Source organism: Symphalangus syndactylus, chromosome 2 (assembly GCF_028878055.3).
Source record: "Symphalangus syndactylus isolate Jambi chromosome 2, NHGRI_mSymSyn1-v2.1_pri, whole genome shotgun sequence".
NCBI classification, from domain to species: Eukaryota; Metazoa; Chordata; class Mammalia; order Primates; family Hylobatidae; genus Symphalangus; species Symphalangus syndactylus.
The window spans coordinates 130,147,661-130,175,383 of NC_072424.2; the positions used below are offsets into that span (position 1 = coordinate 130,147,661).

At 37.0% G+C, this 27,723-nt stretch overlaps 1 protein-coding gene and 1 pseudogene across 10 annotated transcripts in view; one reads left to right on the forward strand and one right to left on the reverse strand.

Moving 5' to 3' along the window:
* SYNE1 (spectrin repeat containing nuclear envelope protein 1) overlaps positions 1 to 27,723 on the reverse strand; it is a 528,347-nt gene that overhangs the window by 297,172 nt on the left and 203,452 nt on the right. For all 10 annotated transcript variants that reach the window (XM_063632191.1, XM_063632173.1, XM_055267440.2 and 7 more), the window contains 12 exons: positions 27,071 to 27,221; positions 23,737 to 23,964; positions 23,369 to 23,467; positions 21,486 to 21,673; positions 20,975 to 21,098; positions 18,647 to 18,813; positions 12,884 to 13,037; positions 10,009 to 10,637; positions 6,997 to 7,176; positions 3,228 to 3,378; positions 2,743 to 2,901; positions 693 to 875 (listed from right to left, as the gene is read on the reverse strand). In XM_063632191.1, the coding sequence (XP_063488261.1) occupies positions 693 to 875; positions 2,743 to 2,901; positions 3,228 to 3,378; positions 6,997 to 7,176; positions 10,009 to 10,637; positions 12,884 to 13,037; positions 18,647 to 18,813; positions 20,975 to 21,098; positions 21,486 to 21,673; positions 23,369 to 23,467; positions 23,737 to 23,964; positions 27,071 to 27,221 (2,413 nt within the window). The remainder of the gene's footprint in view (positions 1 to 692; positions 876 to 2,742; positions 2,902 to 3,227; positions 3,379 to 6,996; positions 7,177 to 10,008; positions 10,638 to 12,883; positions 13,038 to 18,646; positions 18,814 to 20,974; positions 21,099 to 21,485; positions 21,674 to 23,368; positions 23,468 to 23,736; positions 23,965 to 27,070; positions 27,222 to 27,723) is intronic.
* On the forward strand, positions 3,943 to 4,062 carry LOC129478191 (uncharacterized; annotated as a pseudogene).

The window sequence follows — 27,723 nt, forward strand, 5'->3', positions numbered from 1 at the left end:
ATAAGGAAAAATAGGTACTAAATATTACTAAATTACAACAACTTCCAATTTGGTTTTTAAGTAGAAGGATGCCATATTCTCCAAAGAATGGGACCAATTAACTTTTACTTTTCTACTAATGCTTTAAAGAGCCCTAAATAAGCATAGATAAAAATGCAAAAAAAAAAAAAACCCTTTCATTCATAACTTGTTCAAATTAAATAGCAAAAGATAGTTAAGAGTTCTCTAATGCTCTTCTATGTCTCTAAAAAGAAGAATAAGGTCTGGAACAGTGGCTCACACCTGTAATCTCAGCACTTCAGGAGGCTGAGGTAGGCAGATCACCTGAGGTCAAGAGTTCAAGACCAGCCTGACCAACATGGTGAAATCCCATCTCTACTAAAAATGTAAAAATTAGCCAGAGCCTGGTGGCGCATGCCTGTAATCCCGGCTACTCAGGAGGCTGAAGCAGGAGAATCGCTTGAACCCAGGAGGTGGACGTTGCAGTGAGCCGAGATCTGGAGTACCACTGCACTCCAGTCTGGGCGACAGAGCAAAACTTTGCCTCAAATAATAATAATGATATAATAATAAAATAAAAATAAAAGTTAAAAGAAGAATAAACTTTTAAGAAAGACTTTTTTTTTCTTTTTTTTTCATATTCTGGTCAACAATATGCCACCGGCTCCCATAAGTCAACACAGTCAATTTACCTCAAATTCTTTAAGCAGTTCTTCAGCTCTGAGGCGGTTATCCAGGTTGCTGATGTTTTCTGCGATCTGTGGAACAGAGTTGTTTGACCATCCCTCAATCTCATCTCTACTTGAGAGTACATCATCCCAAATGGACAGGCTTACTCTCAGCCTATCCATGTTTTCTTCAAGTTTCTCTGATACCTAGGAGAGAAACAGAAGCCATGGCATTCATAGTCAGAGGCGTAAGATGATCATCCCCCAACCAGAGTACCAATGCTTCTTTTATCAGAAAAGTATATTCTGACTGACACAGTTTCACAAAAACTATTGTAATCTAATAAGCGCACCCAACTCATGTAAACGCTAACCAATACATAGATTGCTTCTGTCACTGGGAGAGTTGTTTGAATTTCTGAGACATTGCATTTTCATTTGTAAATTGGGATACTAACAACAGCAGGTCCGTGGGAATCTACTATAACTCACTATAAGGTTGAATTCTACAGGACAAAGGTCCATCAAGGACAGTGTTGTATTTATTTTTAAAAGTATTAACAATAAGCATTTTTATTTGTAATGCTGAGGTATAATTAGCATTAATTAGATTCAAACATATTTATAACATAATGCATATGAAAGCAACCAATTTTGCACATTAAAATAAAATAGTATTGCTTATCACTCTTCCTATAATGATATGCACTAAAATCCCAAAAGCTATAAACAAAAAACAATAGCATTCTAAAAAAAAATAACAGAATGTTCTTTTTTTTTTTTTTTTTTTTTTTTGAGACAGATTCTCACTGTTTCCCAGGCTGGAGTGCAGTGGTGTAATCTCAGCTCACTGCAACCTCTACCTCCTGGGTTCCAGCGATTCTCCCACCTCAGCCTCCACAGTAGCTAGGATTACAGGCACTCGCCACCACGCCCGGCTAATTTTTGTATTTTTAGTAGAGATGGGGTTTCACCATGTTAGCCAGGCTGGTCTTGAACTCCTGACCTGAAGTGATCTGCCCACCTCGGTCTCCCAAAGTGCTGGGATCACAGGTGTGAGCCACCGCGCCCAGCCAAAGAATATTCTTTTAAAAGTGGAAGCAAATAGGGTTTTCTGCAGTCCCCAAATTATTTTATTATATTACACAAATATCAAAGTCTAACTGGTAAATTTAGCTTAAGTAGGGGAACCACTGTACTTCTGAAACTAGATTTTGATAGAAGGAGGGCAACAGGATCACTGAATTTTTTAGCTGGAAGGTAATGTAAAATATTTATGGATTGATATATAGAGTTCCAGAAAAATCAAGTGACTTGTTCTGTGTTCACTTAGCTAGTAAGTGACAGAACAAGAACTAAAACCCAAAGATGTAAATTACAAGTGCAGTGTTTTCCAATGCAAAATTATGGCCTTATTACTTAAAATTATTATATGTTATGGTTTAATATTCTATAGAATGTTTATAAATTCTTCTTTTTTATCTATAATTTCAGAGTTTGGGAAAGGAAAACATTCAGAGTTATAATTTGTTATGACTGAGGCTATCAAGTGAAATTCCCAAAAGTCTGAGAATAAGTTTTTACAAAGCAGATACATATTTTATTATTTCTAAACTTTATATGAGCACGTTTTTTCCTCAGACTCTCATTTCGCATTTAGTACTAAATGTTAAAAGTAAAATTCGGCTGGGTGTGGTGGCTCACACATGTAATCTCAGCACTTTGGGAGCCCAAGGCAGGCAGATCTCCTGAGGTCAGGAGTTCGTGACCAGCCTGACCAACATGGAGAAACCCTGTCTCTACCAAAAATACAAAATTAGCTGGGCATGGTGGCGCATGCCTGTAATCCCAGCTACTCGGGGTGGCTGAGGCAGGAGAATCGCCTGAACCCGGGAGGCAGAGGTTGCGGTGAGCTGAGATTGCGCCATTGCACTCCAGCCTGGGCAACAAGAGTGAAACTCCGTCTCCAAAAAAAAAAGTGAAATTCACATCCTTGAATAACGCTTTGCCCAAAAATTTGATTGGGGAATGTGAATATTTAAATGGTTCGCAGAATCCCAGGTGATTATCTTACATCCAGCCATTTGTCCACGGTGCTCTCCATGTCCGTCTTCACCATGCTGAAATCACTACTGTGAATTTTTTTCAGCTCAGATAACAAGTGTTTTCCTTTGCTGGTAAAGTTATCCAAGTCTTTCTGTTTGTAATTCATTTTGTTCTTGGCAGTTTCATGCTGTGGATAAATGATTTCTTAATTAATAAAATAGTCAGTGATAAGTCATGAGTTTAAAACCATTTGCCTCTAAGAAATTTAATTCATAATTGACCTTATGCAGAAATTAGTGATATTAATTAACTATATGAATATATATAACACCATTTTCTTGAATTGCTAGAATCCTAGAATGTCAGCATTCCTAGGGGAAAAAAACTTGAGCTCGTTAGCATGAATTATCCACATCTAAGTATACTGATAAGAATTGTGCAGATAACTGCTTTATGAGTAAAAACCAGATCTACTAAAGCAGAATACCAACATAAACACATTTTGAATTTTACCTTGGAAAAAGCCCATTTAAGATCCTCCTGATCTTTTATGGTAGTTCTGGTTACAATCACACTGCTGGCATTTTCTAAGACTTTAGATACAGCTGATTTCAGGTTCTGATATTCTCTCATTAAGTCAATAAGTCCACAGCACTGACCCTGACTGTAATGATTAAAGAAAATATATTATTTGGTGTCATGTATCAGGAAAAGGGAGAGTTCCCTACAATTGGACTTGATGTTTCACTACATAAAGGTATCAATACTCATAGATGGATTCCTACATACTGTCCTCAAACTAGTGCTGCTGGTTAATCCTACTGACTCCAATGTCCAAAATATTCTCCGTGAATGAGGTATGTACACAACCATTGAAAGAAAATCTATGAACTCAATGACCATTGAAACAAAATCTATGAACTCGATGACAAAGAAGAAATATATGTTCTTGCCAACTCAAACTTACATAGATGAGTCACCCAAATATATATATATTTAATTGTCTTTTTCATGTTGTTTTCATTATTTCATAATGGCATATGTTGCAGGAAAGAAAACAACAATAAAACAAAACATAGCCCAAAACTAACAAATAAAAAGATTACTCAGTAATTAAAGTATATATCAGATTTTCTCTTCCATCTCAATGTAATAAATTCTCATTGGATATCACTACCCTGAAGACTGTCAAAAGGAGAAGATAGCTGTTGTTTATAAAAATAAGGTGGTCTACAATCATATCACCCTGAATGCACCTGATCTCATTTGATCTTCTGAAGGTAAGCAGGGTCCAGCCTGGTTAGTACTTGGATGGAAGACCCTCTGGGAATATTGGAAGCTGTAGGCTTTTTTTTTTTAAACAAACAAACACATACACACACACAAACAAAAAACAGCTGGGCGCCATGGATCACGCCTGTAATCCTAGCACTTTGCGAGGCCAAGGCAGGCTGATCACTTGAGGCCAGGAGTTCGAGACCAGCCTGGCCAACAGGGCAAAACATCGTCTCTACTAAAAATGCAAAAATCAGCCTGGCTTGGTGGCGCATGCCTGTAATCCTACTTAGGAGGCTGAGGCATGAGAAAGGCTTGAATTCGGGTGGTAGAGGTTGCAGTGAGCCAAGATCACACCACTGAGCTCCAGCCTGGGCGATAGAGGCAGACTGTCTCATAAAAGAAACAACAACAATAGAATAAAATGCCTTTGAGCAAGCAAGTTTACATCCAGAGATTTTCCAAAGAAATAAAATTATGTGCACTAAGATTTAGGTAAAGTGATATTCTTCACACCATTATTTGTAATAGGAGAAACTGTAGAAATAACCAAATGTTAAAAACAGGTCAACTATTAAATAAATCTAGATACATTCTTATGATAGGACACTGTGCAACCTCTAAGAAATCACAATGTAGGATAATGTTTAATAATATAGAATAAAGTTTGCACAACATGATTCAATTGAAAATGCCTACAGTAATAGTCTACATCATATAATGTGCTCCAAATTTTGTTTAATAGGCCTTTGTACATGATGTAAAGTACACGTTGAGGGTCATTTTTTTAAATGCATATGAATGTCCAATTGTTCTAGTACCATTTATTGAAAACATTATTCTTTCTCCACCAAACTTTCTTTATATCTTTGTCAAAACAATTGACTGTATATGTTTGGGTCTATTTCTGGACTGTGTTCCACTCATTTATATGTTTATCCTTCAGCCTGTACCACACTGAAACTAGCTAGTATAAGTCCTCCAATCCTTTTTCATTTGTTATTTATTCATTTACTTACTTACTTACTTATTTATTTTAGGTACCAGAGTTGCCAGCAAAGTCCTCCAATTCTTTTTGAAAACTGTACTGGCTATTCTAGTAGGTCTTGTGCTTTTATGTATACATTTTTAAATCATCTTGTCAATTTCTACAAAAATTCTGTGGGTATTTTAACTGGGATTGTATTGATATAAAAGAGACCTCAATAACAAAAATATCACCCAAATCAGCCAACTTGAATATTTAAACAGATATACAGATTGCAAATAACTTATCAAAATATGCTCAATATCAGTCATCAGGGATATACAAATTAAAAACAAAATGTGCCAATTCTGAGCACAATGCCTATGAGTCCTGCTCCACAAGGAGCAGTTAAAGACACACACACACACAGATGGCTCTACACATCTAGTAGAATGTCAAACAAGCAAATAAACAAAAACGTCACAATACCAAGTGTTAGAAATTATGTGGAGCAACTGGAAATCTTACACAGGACTGGTGTGAGTGCAAAATGGTGCAACTACTTTGAAAAATAGTTTGGCAGGTTCTTATAAAGTTAAACATATATTTTTGCTATACAATCCAGAGTCTCATTTTTAGATTATTTACCCAAATGAAATAAAAACTTATGTACATGCAAAAACTTGAATGTGAATGTTTATAAATACTTATAATCGTCCAAACTGGAAAGAACCCAATTGTCCATCAACTAGTAAATGAATGAACTGTAGTACACCCATTCAGTGGAATATTCAGCTATAAAAAATGAATGAACTGGCCAGGTACAGTGGCTCACACCTGTAATCCCAGCACTTTGGGAGGCTGAGGTGGGTGGATCACGAGGTTGGGAGATCGAGACCATCCTGGCTAACACGGTGAAACCCCATCTCTACTAAAAATACAAAAAAATTAGCCGGGTGTGGTGGCGGGCGCCTGTTATCCCAGCTACTTGGGAGGCTGACGCAGGAGAATGGCATGAACCTGGGAGGTGGAGCTTGCAGTGGGCAGAGATAGCACCACCGCACTCCAGCCTGGGTGACAGAGTGAGACTCCATCTCAAAAAAAAAAAAAAAAAAAAAAAAAAAAAAGAATGAACTATTGACACACACAATGACATATGTTGTGCTAAATAAAAGAAGCCAGGTCACATTCTATGTGATTTTGTTTACAAATGAATCTAAGAAAAGACAAAACTATAGATGTGGAAAACTGATCCCTGGTTGCCAGGGGGCTAAGGGCAAGGGGAAGAAATAAGGCCATTTTTTAGGTGGTAGAACTTTCATTGTGAAATTTAACAGTTACACAACTGTATAAGTTTGTCAAAACTGATAGCATTGCATATGAAAAAAAGTAAATTTTAGTGTGTTTAAATTATACCTCAATTACAAACAAGTACAACAAAACAAAAAAAATAGAAAATTAAAAGTTAAGGCTGTCATGGTAGCACTGCATAACTGGTGACAACTCCTGCTTTACGCATTGAATTTCACATGTAATTTTCTTTTCTTTTTTTTTTTTTGAGAAGGAGTCTCACTATGTCTTCCAGCCTGGAATTCTGTGGTGTGATTTCGGCTCACTGCAACCTATACCTCCGGGGTTCAAGTGATTCTCCTGCCTCAGCCTCCTGAGTAGCTGGCATTACAGGCACCCTCCACCACACCCAGCAAATTTTTGTATTTTTAGTAGAGATGGGATTTCACTATGTTGGCCAGGATGGTCTTGAACTTGTGACCTCAGGTGATTCGCCCGTCTTGGCCTCGCAAAGTGCTGGGATTACAGGCGTGAGCCACCATGCCTGGCCTATAATTGTTATCTCAAAGCAACATTCTCAATAAAGTTCTGTAGAAATAAGTAAATTTTCAGTGTTATGAAAGTGACACAGAATACCTAAAATGGTAAAAGATATTTAACTACTGATCACATAAATGCTAAACAGGCAATGTCCCAATGTCACAAAGTAAGTGGGAAGTTAAAACAAGAACTGGGTGGGTTTTGACTTACTTTTCATGAATTAGTCTTTTGGTATCATCCCAGGTGACCTCTAAGCGGTTTATCTCCCTGTCAACTTCAGGTGCAAAAGCTACATCTTTCTGGGCAATTTGTCTGGCTTTGTCTTTCAACCAACATAGTTCATGCTCATGAGAATTCAATTCATCTTCTAGCTGATTAAACACTCTTAACCTGTGAATTAAAATGTTATTTTCCTATTAATTTACTAAAGGTAGTAAATGAGTATTTCTTCTCCATAAGTATATGATGAGTCCATAAAGCACTCATTTAGACAGCTAGAAAAACTTTTAACACAGAAATTAAATTAACGTTTATCAATGGATAAAGGTACTTTTAAAGTTAATTTTGCAAAATAACTTAGACTGTACCTCAGAAAACATTGAAAGTCATTCTTACTACTAACCATCAACCTTCTATTAGGTTTGTATTTTCTTTCTACTTTGCTTTGACAGTATAAGATTTTCAAAACTACGGCTGATCTCGTAAGCTAACTAGGTAAATATTTATTGTAAAATCATTGGTAACAAATGTTTCTGGGCCATGAGGTTCAATCCATGTAAATAATAGTGTTTAACAATTACAGTTGTTTCATTCAATATCAAATTAGCTTTACTGAGCTCTGTAATATATATATATATATATATAACTTAAATTACCTGCCTTGTTGAAAAGATTGCCATAAGGAAATGATAATTTTTGTCCCTAATCTATTAATATCTGAGCATTTATAAAAAGTGACCATATCACCAGCCACAGTGGCTCATACCCATAATCTCAGCATTTTGGGAGGCCAATGTGGGAGAATTGGTGGAGACCAGGAATTCAAGACCAACCTGGGCAACACAGTAAGACCTTATTTCTACAAAAAAAAAAATTAAAAAATAATTTAGCTGGGTGTGGTGGTACATGTGTATAGTCTCAGCTATGTGGGAGGCTGAGGCTGGAGGATCACTTGAGCCCAAAAGTTTGAGGCCACAGTGAGCCACGATTGCACCACTGCACTCTAGCCTCGGTGACAGAGCATGACCCTGTCTCAAATTTTTAAAAAGGTGGCCACATAGAGGCAGCCATTGACTCTTCATTCTTACAGTTTGGTATAGGACTGTGGAGTTCACACAACGAGTCTACATGCTTTATCCCATTTAATTCCTAAAAGATGGTGGCTGGGGGCAGGTGTTCTTATTATCCCCACCTTACAAGAAGAGAAGAGGTTTTCCCAAGGTGGCACAGTGAAGCATTAGTGTGGCTGGAATTTAAATAAGTCCATTAATTCAATAGAACATTTTCTGCACCTGATGTGTGACTTTGGTGAGCACAGTGTTGTAGGTACTGATGCTGCTCTTGAGCTCACCCTGGGCTTTCTACTCCAGCAATTTTAGGATCTCCTGTCTGCTCGGTCTAAGAAGGCCATGCCACCCTGCAGCACCAATGATACTGCTGGCATCCAGGGTGAGCGACACTGGGCACCTTGTTCTCTCTTTATTCTGGAGGCTATTTTTTCTTCCCAAGTATCATTCCCTTTTGTCAATTTATTGTTAAACTAATCAGATAATTTATTGCCTATAAAGGGTATAACCTCAGGAGCCCAGTCCTAATATTGATTCCACTATCATCTGACTAAATCCTCGACTTAATGTTTGATTCTGGTTCAAAGGAAACAACCAGCAATGGTCTTGTCAGGAACAACATAATCTTTACCAATTATGATACCTTGGCATGAATGCATTTCAGCTGTTTCCTTGCCCACTGAAAAAGAATGGAAGAGAAAGTGGCCCTGAGAACAGGAGTCAGAAGGTTCTATTAAGAAGAAAAAAAAGATTGAAAAGAAGCCTACAGTTTTAAGAAGACAGTTACTTTTCAGATTTACTAAGGGAACTTATCTTTGACCTGTTTGCTTCTCAAATGAACTCACCTGACAAAAGCTCAGCTTTGCTTACTTAAACCCACTCCTCTGCCTCTCCATACCTCTAAGCAAACAGTTAAAAGTAGTTGTAGAGAATGACTCTGCCAAGCTGGTTGGTTTCACTTTAAATGAACACAGAGCTCAAATCACAGTTCATCACCTTCCTAAGCTCCCCTCTACAAGAGAACTGTTTCACACCATTTTCTCTCCTCCAGCATCTGCCCTCTCCTCTGAACTAATGAGCTTGCACCAGTCTCTACCAAGAGGCTCTCAGCCACCAGGGAGGAATTCCCTCATACTTTTTACCACCAAAACTACTAGGATCACTCCCTTTCTCTTCTGCCTTCATTCTTGTTATAGAAGATGAGTCCCTTCTCCCATCAGTAAAAAATTGTTTAAAAATAGATAATAAGATCTACATATTCTTTGCTCATAAACAGACTTTAGGGAAATCCAAAGAAATTTTAGTACTCCTCAAGTGTCAAATTAGTCATTAATCTTATCTTCGAAGTGGTAAAAAAAAAAAAAAAAAAAAAAAAAAAGAAGAAATTGCTAAATATGGTACTGTATACCAAAAAGTATCTGAGACAGGTCTCAATCGATTTAGAAGTTGATTTTGCCAAGGTTAAGGACATGCCCAGAAGAAATAAATATGAAATCACAGAAACAGTCTGTGGTTTATACCTTTCTCCAAAGATGATTTTGAGGGCTTCAACACTTAAAAGGGGAAAAATGGGCTGGAGGGGAAAGAGAGAGGATAAGGTTAATCCATACGTTGCAATAGAAAAGAAGCAGGCAGGGAAGAGTCAATTACGAATTCATCTCGCGCTCAGTAAATCAGCACTTTACCTAAGATAAGGTGAACATAGACTAGCATGGAGATATTTAACCTTTTCTCTGTATCTATCTGTTTAGGAACAAAAGGAAAGGCAGCTTCTTGCATGACTCAGCTCTCAGCTTAATTTCTTTCTTTTGGCAGAGTGAATTGGGGTCCTGAGTTTTTATTTTCCTTGGACAGTACTAATAAAGTTTTGCATAAAAGTTAATTCCAGAACAAATACAAAAGAAGAGACAAGTGGCTGTGACAGTTTCCTATTTACCTCTGCTGAAGGGCTTGGCGGGTAGGTTCTTTCAATCGCTCTTTGTCAGTCCTTTCTTCAATGTCCTCAATGCTTTTCAGAAGCTCCTCTTTTTGGTCTTGGAATGCTTTTTTCAGCACTGCCAGGGCATCTGCCTCACTCTGCTTGGTTCCCAGAAGGTTCTGGATCCTCTCTACCTCTCCACAGAGCTGATCAGCCGTGGCTCTGCAGGAAGTCCTTTGCTCAGAGCTCCCGATTTTCAGATGGTATTGGGCTTTGGAAAGAATGCCATCCAGACTGACGGCAGCAGATTCTAATGCTTTAGCATTTTGAAGAGCATCATTGAGGTCCTTTTCTATCAAATCAGACTCGTTCTTATTCATACTGTTGGTTGCTTCCACTGTTTGCCTCAGCTGGTGGAGAATGCCGGACAGAGAGGCATGGCTCTGGAGGAATTCTGCCAAATGGGACAGGGCAAGCTGCCGCCTCTCCACAACTTGGCTGGCCTCCTCAAACAGCTGGAAGCAGTCCTCAGCCTTTCCCTGCAGGAGGTGGAGGTCCTCAGCACGGCCCAGAGAACCCAACTTTGCTAAGTGACCCTGCAGACTCTGCAATTCACCCTTTTTGCTCTCTACTTCTGCTGCGTGGTCCTGGAAGGGAAGAGAGAGTTATTGATTCCTGAGATACGCTACAGTCTATGACAGAGGTATTCTACAGGATTTGTGATGTGAAGATCTATCGTAAGTGCCACGGATAGTATAGTACTTAAAGGTCATCTACAGTGAATCTTAGAAAATTCGCAAAATTTTCTGTTTTGCTCATCCACATTTTTCACATAAAACACAACCCTGGGCCGGGCGCGGTGGCTCATGCCTGTAATCCCAGCACTTTGGGAGGCTGAGGCGGGCGGATCACAATGTCAGGAGATCAAAACCATCCTGGCTAACACGGTGAAACCCCGTCTCTACTAAAAGTACAAAAAATTATCCAGGCGTGGTGGCGGGCGCCTGTAGTCCCAGCTACTCGGGAGACTGAGGCAGGAGAATGGCATGAACCCGGGAGGTTAAAATTTTAAATTTTAAAAGATGCATGTGTGTGAAAAAATTTTAAATTTAAAAATTTAAAAGATGTATATGTGTATACATATACATCTTTAAAAATCTAAATGTTTAATTTTTTTAACTAACAATTTCTATCCACAAAATCCATGAAGAAATCTTTTTCCATTAAATTAGTTCCAAATCAGAGTTGTATTTTATGCAAGACTTCTGCATAGGAAATTTGACTAGCTCACAATAAATCATGTTTAAAATCTAGCAAAAAATTGGCAACATTCTCAGTGGTTTCCATTAAATAGAAATTATCACCTATCTTAATCTTGACAACAATGACTTTAAGATTCCCCTGTTTGACTACTAAACTTTAGATAGCTTCCTCTTGACTGCAGATCCTGACCTTTTTTTTTCTTAGAGCATTTACTTTAGAAAACTTGTAATTGTAAATTCATTCTCTGCCCCTTTGAGATGTAACTCTTCTTAAAGCTCTGGCCAGTTTTTTCTACCTCCATAGTATTATAGTATTTTTCTGAAGGACCTGGGAGCCATCCCTTTGAAATGGAATCACCAGTGAAGATGGCTGCTCTCTCTGTCTCTTCGGATGGTAGAGCCTAAATTCACTGGGCACCTTCCCCCAAGATGTAAAACTATCTCTTGTCCTGAAGGTAGGAGAAAGTTGCTTTTCCCTGCCACAAAAGCAATTAGTGAACCCAGCAAGGAGTGAACACTCAATAAATATGAAATGTTCTATTGTTACATGTTGCTATATGCGTACTATGTAGCTTATCTCCATTATTTCAATGCTTTATGATCAATATCGGAATTTTTGAATGTTTTCTGGTGCCAGGATAGATATAATGTGTTGGGGACTCAGAAAATGATACCCTAAAATATGTCACTTTGGACTTTAAACCGAGAGAACCTGAGGAGCAGCAAATTCAGAGAAGAGCTTTTCCTGATGCCCTCTTATCTGACTAAGGAAAGTTCCTCCAGAAGAAATGTAATCATCAACCAGGGAGGAATAACTCACAGGAAAGTCCCTTAAGGTCCGACATCTCACTTGGAGAGGCTTTTAGCGCAGGCTGCCATCTGTAATTCTGAGGTGTGCTACCTGAGAAACTTTTTCTGCATAATAAGACAGCCTTTGTTAACAGTGCATTTCCTCCCCTCACCCTCCCATAGCTTGTCCCTACTACCCTCCTGAAGCCCCAGCCCCTATTTCTTTCTGTATAACATAAAAACTTTAGTCATCTGGTTATTCTTAGAGTCTTATATTTTGTGGGACTCCCATACAATAAGCACGTAATAAATGTGTTTGCCATGCCTCCTGGTAATTGTTCTATTGCCAGCTTGTTTCATACACTCAAATTAATTGAACGTTCAGACAGCAGAGGAAAAATCTTTTCACCCCTCCATATGCATAATTTATAAATAAGGGAAATAAGCTTTAAATCACTTTAAAGCTGAATAGTAATTCAGAAAAACTATATCCTTAAAGTATTTGAATTCAGTATTAGTTTTCAGTATTGAAATAAAACAAACGGAGAAGCTTAAAAATGGACATTCTTGCCACTTTATCCTAGAAATCATTTGCTCCACTATGAAGAGAAAGTTTCTTAAGATGGTTGCCAATTTTATCTGAAGTGGCTTTATCTGCTTAATTTGTCTGCATAATTCACTGCCTTAACTCATATGCTCAATTATTAAAACATTTTCATATAAATAAAAAGTTAAATTCCCACCATTTAAACTTTTTTAAAATGTTGCATCTCTTTTTAATTCAAGAACTTTTTTATGAAAAAATTCTTCTTCAATCTTAAAAAAAGAACAAAACACTTTACCTTATGCCGAGTAAGAGCTACTTGATGGTCCATTATGCTAATCTCAGAAGTAGTTTGTAATTCACTGAGAAATAGCTTAATCCAGACAGAAAAGGAAAGCAGCAGCTCATCAAATTGCTGGTGTTCAGCAACCACAGACTGAAGAAAATTAATCCTATGCAGACAAAGTATTAAAGTTAAAATGTCCCATAAATAAACACAAAGGATTAATGATATATTTTGGGAATTAAGCTTACCCAAGGGCAAAAGCAATGTTGTCACACATGAACACTCTATACCTCTTGATATTTTTTACTTCCCAAACCCTGCTTTACTCACAATCTTCCCTGTCTCAGTGAACATTGCCACCATTCACCCTGATGGTCCTATGAGGCACTCTTCATCTTGTCCTTTCTTTACGAGCACATCTAATCTATGGATACCCTCTCAGCATAACATATGTTCCAAAATGAAATTCCTGTAATTCTGATGCCTTAGTATATGTTATCAGTAATAATTATCATTATGCTCAATTGTTGTGTGCCACAGAAGTAACCAAATTTTTTAATCAATTGTGTCTTTAACCATGGCTAGCCTAAGACTTTTGTCATCCATAGACAATTATTTTACTTTTATTCTTCTTAAAAAGTGGTTTATAGTCAGCTGCAGTCCAAAATTTGCTTTTTCTTTAAGGAAATTCATGGAAAGGACTCTTACAAGTATTCTAAAATACAGATTTCTGATAACTTTGGAGACTATACTATTGGACTAAGAAAAAACTTCCATGGCTGGGTGCAGTGGCTCATGCCTGTAATCCCAACAATTTGGGAGGCCAAGGCAGGTGGATCACTTGAAGTCAGGAGTTTCAGACCAGCCTGGCCAACACAGCAAAACTCCATTTCTACTAAAAATACAAAAATTATCCAGGTGTGCTGGTGCACACCTGTAATCCCAGCTACTTAGGAGGCTGAGGCATGAGAATTGCTTAAACCCAGGAGGTAGAGGTTCCAGTGAGCTGAGATCACACTACTGCACTCCAGCCTGGGTGACAGAGACTCTGTCTCAAAAGAAAAAACTTCCAGGACTCTAATTAAAAAGCTGATACATTCATGAGATTTGCTAACCCAACATTAAGCAGAACAAGATTTAATTACATGGGATTGAACTAATAGATGCCTGAAATACTTATTTTTGGTGGTGTTTTGTTTGAAACATTGCTGATTCTTTTTATGTTTTCCCTTCCAAAGTCAAGACAACTTTTTTTCTTTGAATTGTCTATAGCTTACAACAAATTGGGCAAACTACACTTCTGTAAGCAAAATTTGTAGCATATTTTTTCTCTCTACTAGATTTTTCCAGAAATTGGAAACTATTTGTGAGTATTCTTAATGTATGGTAATATAGTTATTTGTATAAGTTCAATATGTTTTGTCACAGGACAAAATTGGAAACATTGGTTATTTTACCAAGGCTTTGACTGGAATGGCATATTTTCAGATATGATCAGACTGCTTTGAGGAATTCAGAAAAACTTTACAGAACCAATGAAAAGCCCCTTGGGAAGATTGGCCTTTTATTTTTCTATGTGATGCCTTTATAAAATTCCTGACCTGTGGTAAGTAAAGAATGTCACTTTCTGACAGGGCCAGGAATCTCAAATTATATTGGGACCTTGAGAAGAAAGGAATTCACCCAATTCATATGGATTATCTGCAGGCACAGATAAACCTTTGGTTTGGTTAACGTTGAGAGACTTTTGAAAGTCTAATCTGAGATTTCTTATGAAAAACGTACCAGCAAAGCCAATTTTTAAAAAGCCTGTGTGGCCAATCACTAATCTTGCTGCACTTTATATGGATAATTAGGCCAAGTATAATAAGACTAAAATTTATCTTGCAAATAAGTTGGTCCTACTATGATTTGTCTTTGGTAGAAATTGGGGGCTAGAGAGAGAAAAATTATGTTAAAAAAAAAAACTGTAGTATGCATGTTACTAGATTCTAACTTTGCCCATTGTTTTTGAGTTTTTATTATGTTCCCACAATTTGGACTGAATCCTGAATTCTTTCATGGCTACAAGTTTCCAAACTAAGGTTTTCTGAATCTTCTTTCCATTTTCCTTATTTTATTTATATATTTATTTATTTATTTTTGGAGATTGAGTTTCACTTTTGTTGCCCAGTCTGGAGTGCAATGGCGTGATCTTGGCACACTGCAATCTCTGCCTCCCAGGTTCAAGCGATTCTCCTGCCTCAGCCTCCCGTGTAGCTGGGATTACAGGCACCTGCCACCACACCTGGCTAATTTTTGTATTATTAGTAGAGATGGGGTTTCACCACATTGGCCAGGCTGGTCTCAAACTCCTGACCTCAGGTGATCCGCCCACCTCGGTCTCCCAAAGTGCTGGGATTTACAGGTGTGAACCACGATGCTCAGCCAAAACTGCTTTTCTTAATGCCCCACAAACTGAAGCTAGGCAACTAAACTTTGGGAGGAATAACAGAAACTTGTAAGTAAACAACCTATGTGCCTGCTGTTGTATGGACTTCTCAGAAAATTCACTTGACCATTCATCTGAACTGAACTACAATCCAGAAAAATCTGTTCAGATTGCTACTGCAATCTGAAGATGCTTCACAAACTCTAGAAAAACAAGTCTATAGACTACTCTAGATATTAAACTTTGTTTTTCTTCTCTTTCCTTAGAAATGCCTCTTATTAAAGATCTGTTTGCGTGCATCATATATAGAGGCCCAGCCCATTAGCAATGCCACCTTCTTGAATGGGACACAGCTATTTAACTGAACTGTTCTATTCTCAGGATTAAGAGACTGACTAAAGAAGACATGGAACAATATATTTCAATTTGCCTTTTTTCTGTTTATCTTAATTTGCTTTTCCACTCCTTTGTCTATCTCTATCAAATAACCTTTTCTTTTTATTTTATTCAGACAAAGTATCACTCTGTTACCCAGGCTTCAGTGCAGTGCTGTGATCACAGCTCCTTGTAACTTCAAACTCCTGGGCTCAAGCAATCCTCCTGCCTCAGCTTTCTGAGCAGCTGAGACTACAGGTACATGCCACCATGCCTGGATACATTTTTGAAAAAATTTTCTTGTAAAGATGAGGGTCTTGCTATGTTGCCCAGGCTGGTCTTGAACTCCCAGCCTCGAGCATTCCCCTCACCTTGGCCTCCCAAAACTCTAGGACTATGGGCATGAGCCATCACACCCAATCTCTATCAAACAAACTTTAACACAAATCTCTTCAAAATTGTCCATTTAGCTTTTAATATGTGAAACGTTATTTTAAGTTTCAAAATGGGAACTGAAGGAAATCAAAATATTTTACTCCAAAATATATTTCTTTGACAAATTCTGAAATGGCCCTACAAAGCTGTCTTTTAGGGGGTAAACTTGCTTCTGTAGATCTGTAGAGAATCTGCACTAATGCAGCTAGCCCTGCCTTTGTCCAGGTCTAGGAAAGATGAACTGAGAGTCAAACACCATAAAGATCTGAAAAAGACCTGTACCATCTATTCTCTTTGAGGGCTATACCTGTGAGGTTTCATCCACATTACAAGATCAGCTTTGCTAGCCAAGCCTCTGCCTTTCTCCCTCCAATAACCTGTCTTACCATGAAAACCTGTTTTGGGCCATTTTCTGAGCTCACAATCTTTCTGTAACCTCAATATGGTATATATTCTGTATGTCAATGGAGGTGGGGTCTCCATTCTGAAGGCTCCTGTGTATATACATTAAATAAATTTATATTCCTTTTCTATTAATCTGCCTCATGTCAGTGATTTTCTACCCTCTAGGGGGCCAAGGGCCTTGGCCCTACAATCCCCCCACTGCCCCCACTCCCCGCTCTCCCACCCCACACACACTATACATTGATTCTGTGTTCTTCTCTCCATTTCCACTGCCCTCATCCTGGTCTAAACCTCTTCACTTCTTTCCTGACCTTTAACAGCCTCCTAACTGGCTTCCTCCCTCCCATCTTTGCCTCCTTACAATATACTCTCTAGATAATAAGTAGACATGATTTCATGTGAACAGGGCATTCCCTGTCCTGCTTAAACACTAGGTGGTTTCCCATTGCACTTAAGAAGGCAAAACCCCAAACTCCTTACTGTGGTCTACAAGAAACCTCACATCATCTACGTCTCTGGCCTCATCTGACACAGCTCTGCCCCACATTCCCACTGACATCTCTGTGGTCAATAAAACCAACTCATTACTGCCTTAGAGCTTTTGCCATTTTTGCTCCCTTTGCCTGTGTGGGTCTGCTTCCTGCACAGCCCACAGATCTTAATCAGATATCATCTCCCCAGAGATGCCTTGCTTGACCCCCATTCTAAAGATACACCATCCTGAAGTCCCTGCCATGCTACCCTGTTTTGTTGTCTTCATAATACTGAACACTGCCTGAAATCGTCTTGTTCGTTCACTTTTTTAGTTATATATTTATTTTCCGCCCAGCTCCTTCCTCCCCTCTCTCCACACCATGGACCTGCCTTGCTTATTGCTGTATCCTTGGATGCATGTGTAATAAATGAATTAGTTAATAAATAATAGGCGATTGGAGATCAGAATCCAAACGTACTAAAAATAATACCTTAATCAAAACTAGTATTTATTAAAATGGTTTGTATCCAAAGTTCAACTTTTAAATCAGCTTTCACATTTTAATATTTATAAAATCTTCTACACATTATCCTTATATGCATACATTATATTTTCAATGCCTTCACACATTGGTATCACTTTAAAAGTCCTTTACTTTCCCTCTAAGGGATAGGCAGAGGGCAGATACTGCTTTGTTTGACAGAAAATTGCTCACCTTTCAAGAGATGGCATCAAATCTTTCCATAAATTTCTGAACCCATTCAAATGTCCCTTTATTTGATCCTATAATACTTCGCTTTCACCCCTCATTATTCCCACACTAATCTGTAAATTATTTGGGGTTAGGTTTTGTTTATTTGTATGGCTTTTGGTGTCTGATATGGTACCTTGTACTCAGCAGGCACCTGATATATATTTGTTGATTGATTGGATACAGGAATAAATAAATAATAGAATAAATATAAGCTCCATGAAAGCAAAGGATGAAACTCTTTATTGCTGCTATTTCCAGCACATAGAAAAGTATGCTACTCAATGTGGAAACTCAATAAATATTTGCTGAATGAATGAATGTTTTAAATGGTCAGAAATGTTAAATGCCTAAGATCACATGGGTGATCAATATCAATTTAAAGATAAAGTTTGTTTTCTAGTATATTGGAAAGGTACAGATGCCAATTGTTAATCACCTAGTTAATTAAGATTTAATCCATTTTTGCCTCCATTTATCAATAATTTTCCTTGCTGTCTCCAAAAGATCTATATTAAAATGAAATGGACTAGCCTATGTGTATAAAATGCCTCTGGCTGAGAAATGCCATGTGAGATAAAATTTTAGGTACCATTTTTTTCCTATATAAAAACAGCTTAAGCAATAAATAATACAAACATTAGCAATCCTACTCTCTTTAATCTATTTCAACTGGTTTAAAAACTTGCCCTTATTTTAAGACTAAATTGTGAATTGGGATTCATCAGAAATGCTCAGTTTTGTGGACCTTGATTTTCAAAATAAAAGTTTTCTTCCCTTCTGTAGTTATCAGGTGAGTAGTTGAGTTAAATAAAAGTAAACAAAACTATGCTTTATTAATGTATATGCTTATCATTTAAAAACAAATGAACAATATTAGAAGATTTATCTTTTAGAACCAACCTTTTGTTAATGATCTGTGGTAAATCTCTCCATCTCTCATCCAACTTCTCCAAATGTAGTTTCATCATTTTCACATCATCTTTGGAGGCTACTGAGAACAATGATTCCTTCAATTGCAAAAGTTTGCTATAGAATGAGGCCTGGGATACAACTTCATTTTGCAGTGCCTGAAAAATACAAGACATTACGGATCTCATCCTAACAGGACTGAAAAGTAAGGACCATGCGACACAGGCGGCTGTTGTCCAAAGGATTTGCATTCTTGCAAAATGCAAGTCATTGGGGCCAGACTGAAGAGAGTTTTTATTACTTGATTTAGAAATGGATCCACTTAACCTTTTAATGGAATTTGGTTCATCCACTTAACCTTTAGTGGAATTTGGTTCCATTCCATTAAAGGTTAAGTGGATCCATTTCTAAATCAAGTAATAAAATGCAACTAAAACCTGAATAAGTTTTCTGGAGTCTGAGTTATAAGTTAGGCAAATCTAGAAGCTGTAGAATTTCCTTCACAATGAAGAGACTGAGTAGGCAAAGAGAATCAAAGAAAAACTACTGCCGGAGAGACTCAATGCACAGCTAACAACAAGAGAGATGCAATTCTAGCTTGAGACATGTTCTCCCTCTCTGTTTAGAGACTAGATTAGGCTAAACTGGAGAACTTAAGGGCTCTTTATTTTACTTTTAAGCAACAGAACTCCTTCATTTTAAAAATGTAATCAGGCAACGAATCTCTTAAGTGCTGTGAGGTGCATAAAAGTTGTGACTCCTACCTAACAAGAGATAAAATATAAACGCTCCAATAGATAGGTAATAATAATAAAAAAATATGTTAAGTGAAATGATAGGTATGGCACAGCAGATAGTAAGTAGATGCTTGTCAAAATGCTCTCCTTCCCTTCCTAGTGAGGCCACATATGTGATACAAGCAAGATTGCTAAAGGGATTAGAGGAAGGAGCACACAGCCTGTGGATGACAGGTGAGATCATAAAGCAGAACTGCGATTTATGCTGGGTACAAAGGAAAGAAACAATGCAGGGTGCAGAGCCAGGAGGTGGGAATGCACAAGTCAGGTCCAGCCCACAAGGTAAGACCGCCTTACTGATGCAATGTCAGGATACAGGAGTAACAGAGTCTGCAGTCCTCTCAGTCATATGGCACTTAGTTTCCACGTGGAGATGGGCAGCAACAGTTTTACATGCCCATGTAGCCTTATGTCAGTGTCCTCATTTATAAGGAAAAGAGCTGTGACGTCCCTCTCCTCTGGGAACACCCCACGTGTATTTGCAAGAAGACAAGAACCAGATTGTAGATCAGGATTGCCCTTTATGCTTAGGGCAGGAAACTGACATTACAGGTTTCTGAGAAGGGACTTTGTGGAAGATGAGTGCAGACACCAGTGTTTAATCAACCAGAAAGGCAGGAGAACCAGAAGAATGGAGTACCCCCCAAGTCAAGGAAGGAGAACATTGGAAGGTGGGGCCACAGATTCCGATGCTACAGACACTGGTGACAGAGTTTTCAGAGAAGCGATTACAAAAGGCAAAAGAACGTAGCTTCCTCTTAAAAATCTTATAAAAGTTGATGGGAGAAAGTTGGAGTATAAATCTGTAATACGATAAATCTCTTTTGAGAAGCAATTTTGACTGTTGAATTTTCCAGCATAGACAGCATCATTTAAGGCAAGTTATTAATCTCTAGAAATCAGTAACATTGCCTTTAGCTTCAATTATACTCAAAGATTTTCTTTCTTTAAGTTTAAAAAATTGGCTTCTTCAAGTATGAAATAAACTTTGTCTTTCTACCTATTACCTACGTTTGTGCTCATTCATTTTCTTCTGTCTTCCATGAGAATAATCATTACTGTGACTTCCTTCTACATTCTATTACTTATTTCTTTAAAAGAACACCCTTTATTGCCCAAAGTTCATATAATTACAAAAGTAGAGAGATTATACCATTTCCAGCCTCAGAAATTATGAACTGATAGCCCACCTCTTGCATCTATATTCCTACCCATCCTTTCCTCAACTCCTTTGCCAAATCATGTTATTCAGATGCCAGGCATTACATTACAGGATTTTCTAACACATCATGGAAATTGATCATCACAAAGTTCTCATTGTTAGTTTCTCTCCCTTTCAGGTCATGGTTGCTTTCTTCTTTTCTGAACACCCTGATGTCAAATGATGCTTCAGGAATCACAAAACCAAAGCAAGAAGGGAGATACAAGCTTATTTATTTTATTATTTTATTATTTTAAATAATGTAACTGTAACAAAAAGAAGTATTTTATTTTTTCCTTCCTCACACTTCCTTGAACTTGCCTGTATTAACTGAAGTTCACCTTCCACTTTGACTCTGTCTGCAGAAATGTCCATTTCTGGGGAACTGGCTATAGCTTCACCCCGCTCTAACCAGGTCGAAAAGGATGATAGTTCTTTCTCTAGCCTAAAGGAAGTAGAGAGCAGAAACAAATTTATTGAAAATTATCATGCTAGCAGATTAAACCTTTCTGAAGTTGGAGGGTCCAACACAAACCATAATAAATACAGTCTCAGTTATCTCAGTCTTAGATGTGACAGCGCAAAAATCACTCCTTTTATTTTCATTTGTGTCCCTGCACTCACGTTTATATTGGATAACATGTAAAGACCATATACATCCTCCCCACTCTCGGGAATCTTTGCCTTATAAAAAAGATCAAGAGTTTCCTACGGTAGACCCACAAGGTCACGTCTTTTGCATCTGGGATAATTATTCCCCATCACTTAAAGAACTGCTAATCCAGAATTTCCTATTTAATAGTGCAGCAACTCAAGGAAAAGTGCTGCTCACCTCTGCCAGTGGGCCAGCAGATTCTCCAGCGCAGTCTGTTTCTCCTTTGCCCTCCTTAGGATGTCCTCGTATTGCTGCTGTAGAGCCGCAGCCTCCTGAACACAGGAGTCTCTATTCACAACCTTCCTGGCACTGGCTGAGAAGGCAGTGATCGCGCTGCTCAGTGACTCCAGGGCCTGGCAGAGATCCTAAGAAGAGTGCGAGAAGAATGCAATGAAAGCACAAGAGCCAACGAGGCCTGCGTTTTTCGTTGACACCCATCATCGCAAAATATTTTCCCTCAGTCATAATAAACAGGAATAGCACTAAGAATGGGTACAAATATACAGTTTGATAGAAGAAATGAGACTTAGTGTTCAATAGATTAGTAGGGGGACTATAGTTTACAATAATCTATCCTATATTTCAAAATAGCTAGAAAACAGTTTGAATGTTTCTTGCATAAATAAAACACAAATATTTTAGGTGATGAAGGTCCCAATTCCACTGATTTTACTTTTACAAATTATATGAATGTATTAAATTATCCCAGGTCTACCCCCAAAAACAAATAAGAGTTATATCTATTTTAAAAGGTCTGTGCCCATGGTTTGCAGCAAGACATTGAAAATGAGAAGAAAGTGACTTCATAAATACAGAAGTAAAAAATGAAAATAGAGACACTTCTCCAAATAAGAATGCGCTGCTATTTATCTGAAAACTTTCAACTTTCCCTTAACAATTTAGGTAACTTGTGAAGATTATTAGTCATTTTATGCTAAATATGTATTTAAAAACCCTATTCTTAACTTACAAAAACCACATGTAACATGCTATAATCGCAACAAAAAATACATATAAAAAGTTATGGCTGAAGAAGCTGCTGGCTATCTCAATAGTAATAATAACAACAACACAGTGCCTCAGAGTGTAGCAGGCCTTGCATTACCTGCTTCCCACGTATTGACTCTTTCCATCTTCCTGAGAACCCTAAGAGGTATGTTCTTTCATTACCTTCATTTTACAGATTAGAAAATCAAGACACAGAAAAACAACTTGCTTTAGGAAATCTAAATATCGGAAAAGTAGAATATTAGCCTCTTTAGTCCTCCATTATTAACTTAGTTGTCTATAAAAACAATTTCATCACAATGAATTCTCCTACTTTACCTCATTTTTTGTGTTAAGAAATTACGAATGAGTAACACAAAAGTGTATTCTCATTATCAATATTTAAACAATAGAAATCTCACTCCCCCTTCCAGATGTGCCTTTGTCAATGGCTTGTTTTCTATTACACACATCTTATAAATGTTCGTGCACACACGAACGTGCAATAGGAATCATATTTGTATTTTTGTTTATTAATTAACATATGGTAGTATTTCTTTGTGCATAATTCTCCCCCTTTATTCCTACCCCTAAATTCTGCCAGAGCCATCTGTTTGTAGCCTTGCAGAAGATTCGCAATGATGAGAAAAGCCAATTATTGGAAGCAGATCAGTGAGGATATATTCCTTAAACATCTGAGCACAGTGGGTTAAAATCTGAAGGCAGCTATACACATATATTTTTCCTTGCACATATACTTTTTTATAATGCTGGCAAGAGGTAACAGGGTTTATTAAAGCTAAGCTCTAAAAATGTTACTCATTCTAATTAAAAGAGAGAAATATATTTGAAACGAATACTCCTTTAATATACATCTTTAATGAAAATTTATTCACATCCTTACATGTCTTGGATTATATAAAGTGAATACGTTAGATCTATACAATTACTCAACTAATATAAACATATTTCCAATTTCAATTCTCTTAAAAAGTTTACTGTATTTTCTTTTCAAGTGGGAATTATCAAATTTTAAGTTGGTAAATAGTAGGAATGTTGAAGCATACTCTTACCATATGTTCTTGAAGAACTTTGTATGTTTCTGTAGCTGAAGAACATATTTTAATTGGAACAGCAAGTTTATCTTCAAATTCAGACACAGATTGCTGGATCTAAAACATTGGTGCAATATAAAAATAACAGTGGGAAAGATACATAGCAAGACAAAAAAAAGTTACTGAGAAAATGGCATACCTACCTTTTATGGATAACTTTTAATGTAATTATAAAATGCATTCTTTAAACATCTAAAATCAACGTGTCCCATTATTTGACAAATTATGTCTTTCTCTTATTCCACTATATGTAAAGTATTCATTGCATTTACCCACAAATACAATGTGAAATATGTAAACTTAAGTATAGGTGGACCAATTCTTACCTTTCTAAGGTTCTCTTCAAACTTTTGCTGCTGAGATAAATGTCCCAGGATTGTTCCTTCCAGACACTGTGCATGTTCTCGAAGCTCTTCCCAGTATCTTCTTATTTGTGTCAACTTGGCTTTAATTCGAGCAGATTCTCCAGTGGTAACAAATTGAGCAAAAGACTGGGCTTCTTCTTCTAATCCTACAATGCTGCTGAGCTTACTTTCTATTTCCTGAATTGTGACCTAATAGTTAAAACAAGAAAAATGAAAATGTAGGCTGAGCAAGCTTGCCTTCCTGAAATGATACAATTATTTGCAAAGAGGGAATATTTCCTTAACTGATATTTGAAGACTTGGATGGTTAGAGCACAGGTGTGAGCAAACACCATGTGTTTGGGGAGATGAGATATGCCGAAAATGTCTGCAAAATACAGTAATGGGTTGGGGGGTGCTTGCTGGATAGAGCATATGGAGAAATAGCTACTCTTGCTTGCAGTGAAGTAAGCAAGGAGATGTCCCTGGGACACTTACAGTATCTCTGAAGGTACAGAGAATTATCTGTTTACATTATGAATTAGGCGTTTTAATTAACTGAGCTGGGGAAGCATTGTGTTTCAGTAACTCATTAGAATGCTAAATATTGACATTCACTTATTTTTCTAAAATTCAGTTGAGTATTTTATATGTTACTAAAAGGTTTAATAACTGCACACCTACCTAAAAGCAGTTTTCCTTTTTCAAACTTATCATCTATTCTTGATGCCAGTGGTTTCCAAAGCTGGAATGCACTAGGACCATCTGGTCCCTATTCTCTGGGATTCAGACTTACTAAGTCTAAGGTGGGGCTCAAGAATTTTCATTTCTAACAAATCTCCAGGTGATGCTGAGGCTGCTGATCCAGGGACCTCATTGCTATGTACTCGACAGAGAAAAGCCCACATACTGTCATTTCAATTTATTTCAATTGGGGGAAGAAAGGATATTTTACCTGTTAGCCAACACCTGAAAAATACTGATAACTATTAAGGAAGTGTGTGCACGTGCACATGGTTTTACGTGTGTCTGTGGAGTGTCTCTCACAAACATAGAAGCTTATTTGTATATAAGAAGATGAAAATCATTTCTCTGAGAAAAAGGGCCTAATTATTCAACCAAAATACATGAAAAATTCAGCCAAGTCTCCGTTTCAGATTATTTAAATGGAAAATACTATTACCCTAGAAAAAAAATAAAGTTTTGACTTCTGTCTAGATGAGACACCATAGTCAGAAATAATTTCTGCCTAGTTGAGACAATCAGAAATAATTTACATAAGATTAAATGTTGGATATGCATCACTTATTTTTATTTTTCATATGAATGAATGAAGTGGTATATCTCATCAATATTTGTTGTTTGAGCATTAATACAGCCTTTGTTTTGCTGTCTTTTAAGATTGTATTTTTTAGAAAAGTTAATCATAAATTCAAAAAATATAGGTTGTCTACAAAGCACTAATAATTGTTCTAGTTGCTTGTAACACATTGGTGAAACAAACTTAGTTAAGAACAGAGCTCTTAGTTATTAGAGTAATACTTGCCATCAACAAATTCATATATACGAATCACTCAATCATATTGTTGGATTGTGGTAAAAATAAATCCATCCAAGAGAAGAAGATGGAAGATGAACCCAGCATATGTTCTTGTCATTTATCAATTATAAGTTAGGAATAAGAAATCAGTCATTTGAAATGGCATGTAATAATGAACAAAAGCGGGCTTAGTGTATTTATCTTCCAACAAGGCAAATGCTTCATTACTTTTAATCCTAAGATCGTTTTAAAGGGAAAACACTATTACAAGTGTTACTATATTTTAAACATTTCCTATAATGTAGTCTTCTGTTTGGAAATAAAACATGAACCTAATAGACCAATTTCCATAGGACAGTGTATTCCACTGTAACTTTGCTTATTTCTGGCAAATATCTTTTTCATGGTATTCATATTCACTTACATAGTTTAGATAGTTTTAAAAATGCCTTATTGGATGTATTGAAATGTATTTCTAGTCTGACAAAATAAAAATAGACAATTGAATATATATTTTAAGAAAACATGTAATCTTTTTTTCCGGAGAATAACAATGAGATGACATTAGATAGCTGATATATTCCAGAAGCTCTAGAATAAGGGTGGAAATAATAGTAAATGAATTATAGAAAGAATAAATACGTTGAAAAATGTGTGTTAATTTTCAAAAGGGGACATTTTTGAGACAAAACTATTTAAATGTGTTATTCTTTTTTCTTAGAATTTAGTGAAAATGATTAAATGACAACTTTTAAAAACAATTTTAACAATTAAAAATATTTAATGAATATTCTTCCATGGCCTCACATCTATTTTTCCTGGTATACCAAAGAAGACATAGCAGACTGTGTATATGACACTCCATGTATGCTTGATTGCAAAAGATGTGTGAGAAGCAAGGATGATCTGCACAGTGGGTAACCTTATCTGAGCAACATTGCACCCTCCCACCCTCCACATGGTAATGACTTGTTCTGAGCCAGTGTGAAATGTTCCCTCACCTTGGTATTTATTTTACTATATTTAATTGAATGAAATAGCAGAGGGTTTTCCCATTCCAAAAAAAAAAAAAAAGCTGAGGTAGAAAAAGTGGCTGAATTTTGAAAATGTGTGGTATAAAATTGTATAAAAGAAAGAGAAATAAACACTCCAAACCCCCTTAAGCCCATTTTTCTTCTTGAACTGTCTGAATGAAGGATAGACTATGGCCAATGATAGTCTACCCACCTGGTCATTTCAGAGCTGGGAGAGCTAAGGAATCAGAGGACCTCTCTCTATGCTCCAAGGTCATAAATGAAAACATCATAACCATGGAGTAGAACTACTTCACTTAAGAAAGATGCTTTTCAAACTCCTCCTTGTGATTGGTGCGGGTAAGTACCACTAATACTTGAGTTAGACATTGGGAATGGGATTTTAGAGTTGTACAGAATGAATACATTTCATGTTGTATAATGAACCGGCAGAGCATTCTATTGAGGTTAATTCAAAATCAAGGAAAAGAATTAATGTAACCATAAAAATATTTTAATGATATTTCACACAATATTAACTTTGAATGCACAAGTCAGACAATGTGAATACATAATTCCAACTATAAAGTGTTGCCCAGTATTAATCCAGACCTCTTAGCTTGGTAATCTGTGTGAATTTAATTTTAATAGTCACACTGCAATGAAAATCTTGTCCTGGGACCGAACAGCATTTGATGAAATGTAAGAAAGTAGTTCTTAAAAGCTAGACATGGATTATAAATATAACGTGTGAGCAGGTCACCTTAATTTGGCTGATTTGCATGTCCATGGCAGATGACGAAGTTTCCAAGGCCTTGAGTTCTTTCTCTTTCTCAGTTATCCAGACGGACAGAGTCTCAAAATTACTGCCAAAATGATCCCACTTGGTTTTCACCATTTCCATGGTTTTAATACTAAAATTAACCAAATTAAGTAAATAAAACTCAGTATTTTAATAGAGAACAACAACACATTTTCCTTGAAATCACCAGGTGAAGAGATAATGAAGACATTTGTGACCATTTCAAAGTTGAAACTATTCACGCTAAAAAAAAAATTGCACATTTGTTCTGAGTAGTTTATCAGGTTTTCCTATCTTCTCTGAGAATGAACATTTAATGAGGCAGTATCTATACTTTGAGTGAAACTGCACTTTGAACAAAATATTGCTGGGTCCAAAGGGGTTTGAATCCAGGTATAATCTAATTAAACTCTGCATGTGACCAGTTGTTGCCAGGACTTATTTTTATAGACTATGCCAGAAGAGATTTCAGTGTACACAGCCTTTCAACAGTCCTATTTCCAAAGACATGTTCTTCTTACACTTAAAGGAGAGACACTGCAGTGATGCTTTCTATGGAAAGACCTTTATAAACTGCAACTTATCAATCAAGACAGAGCTCGTGATCTCAATCC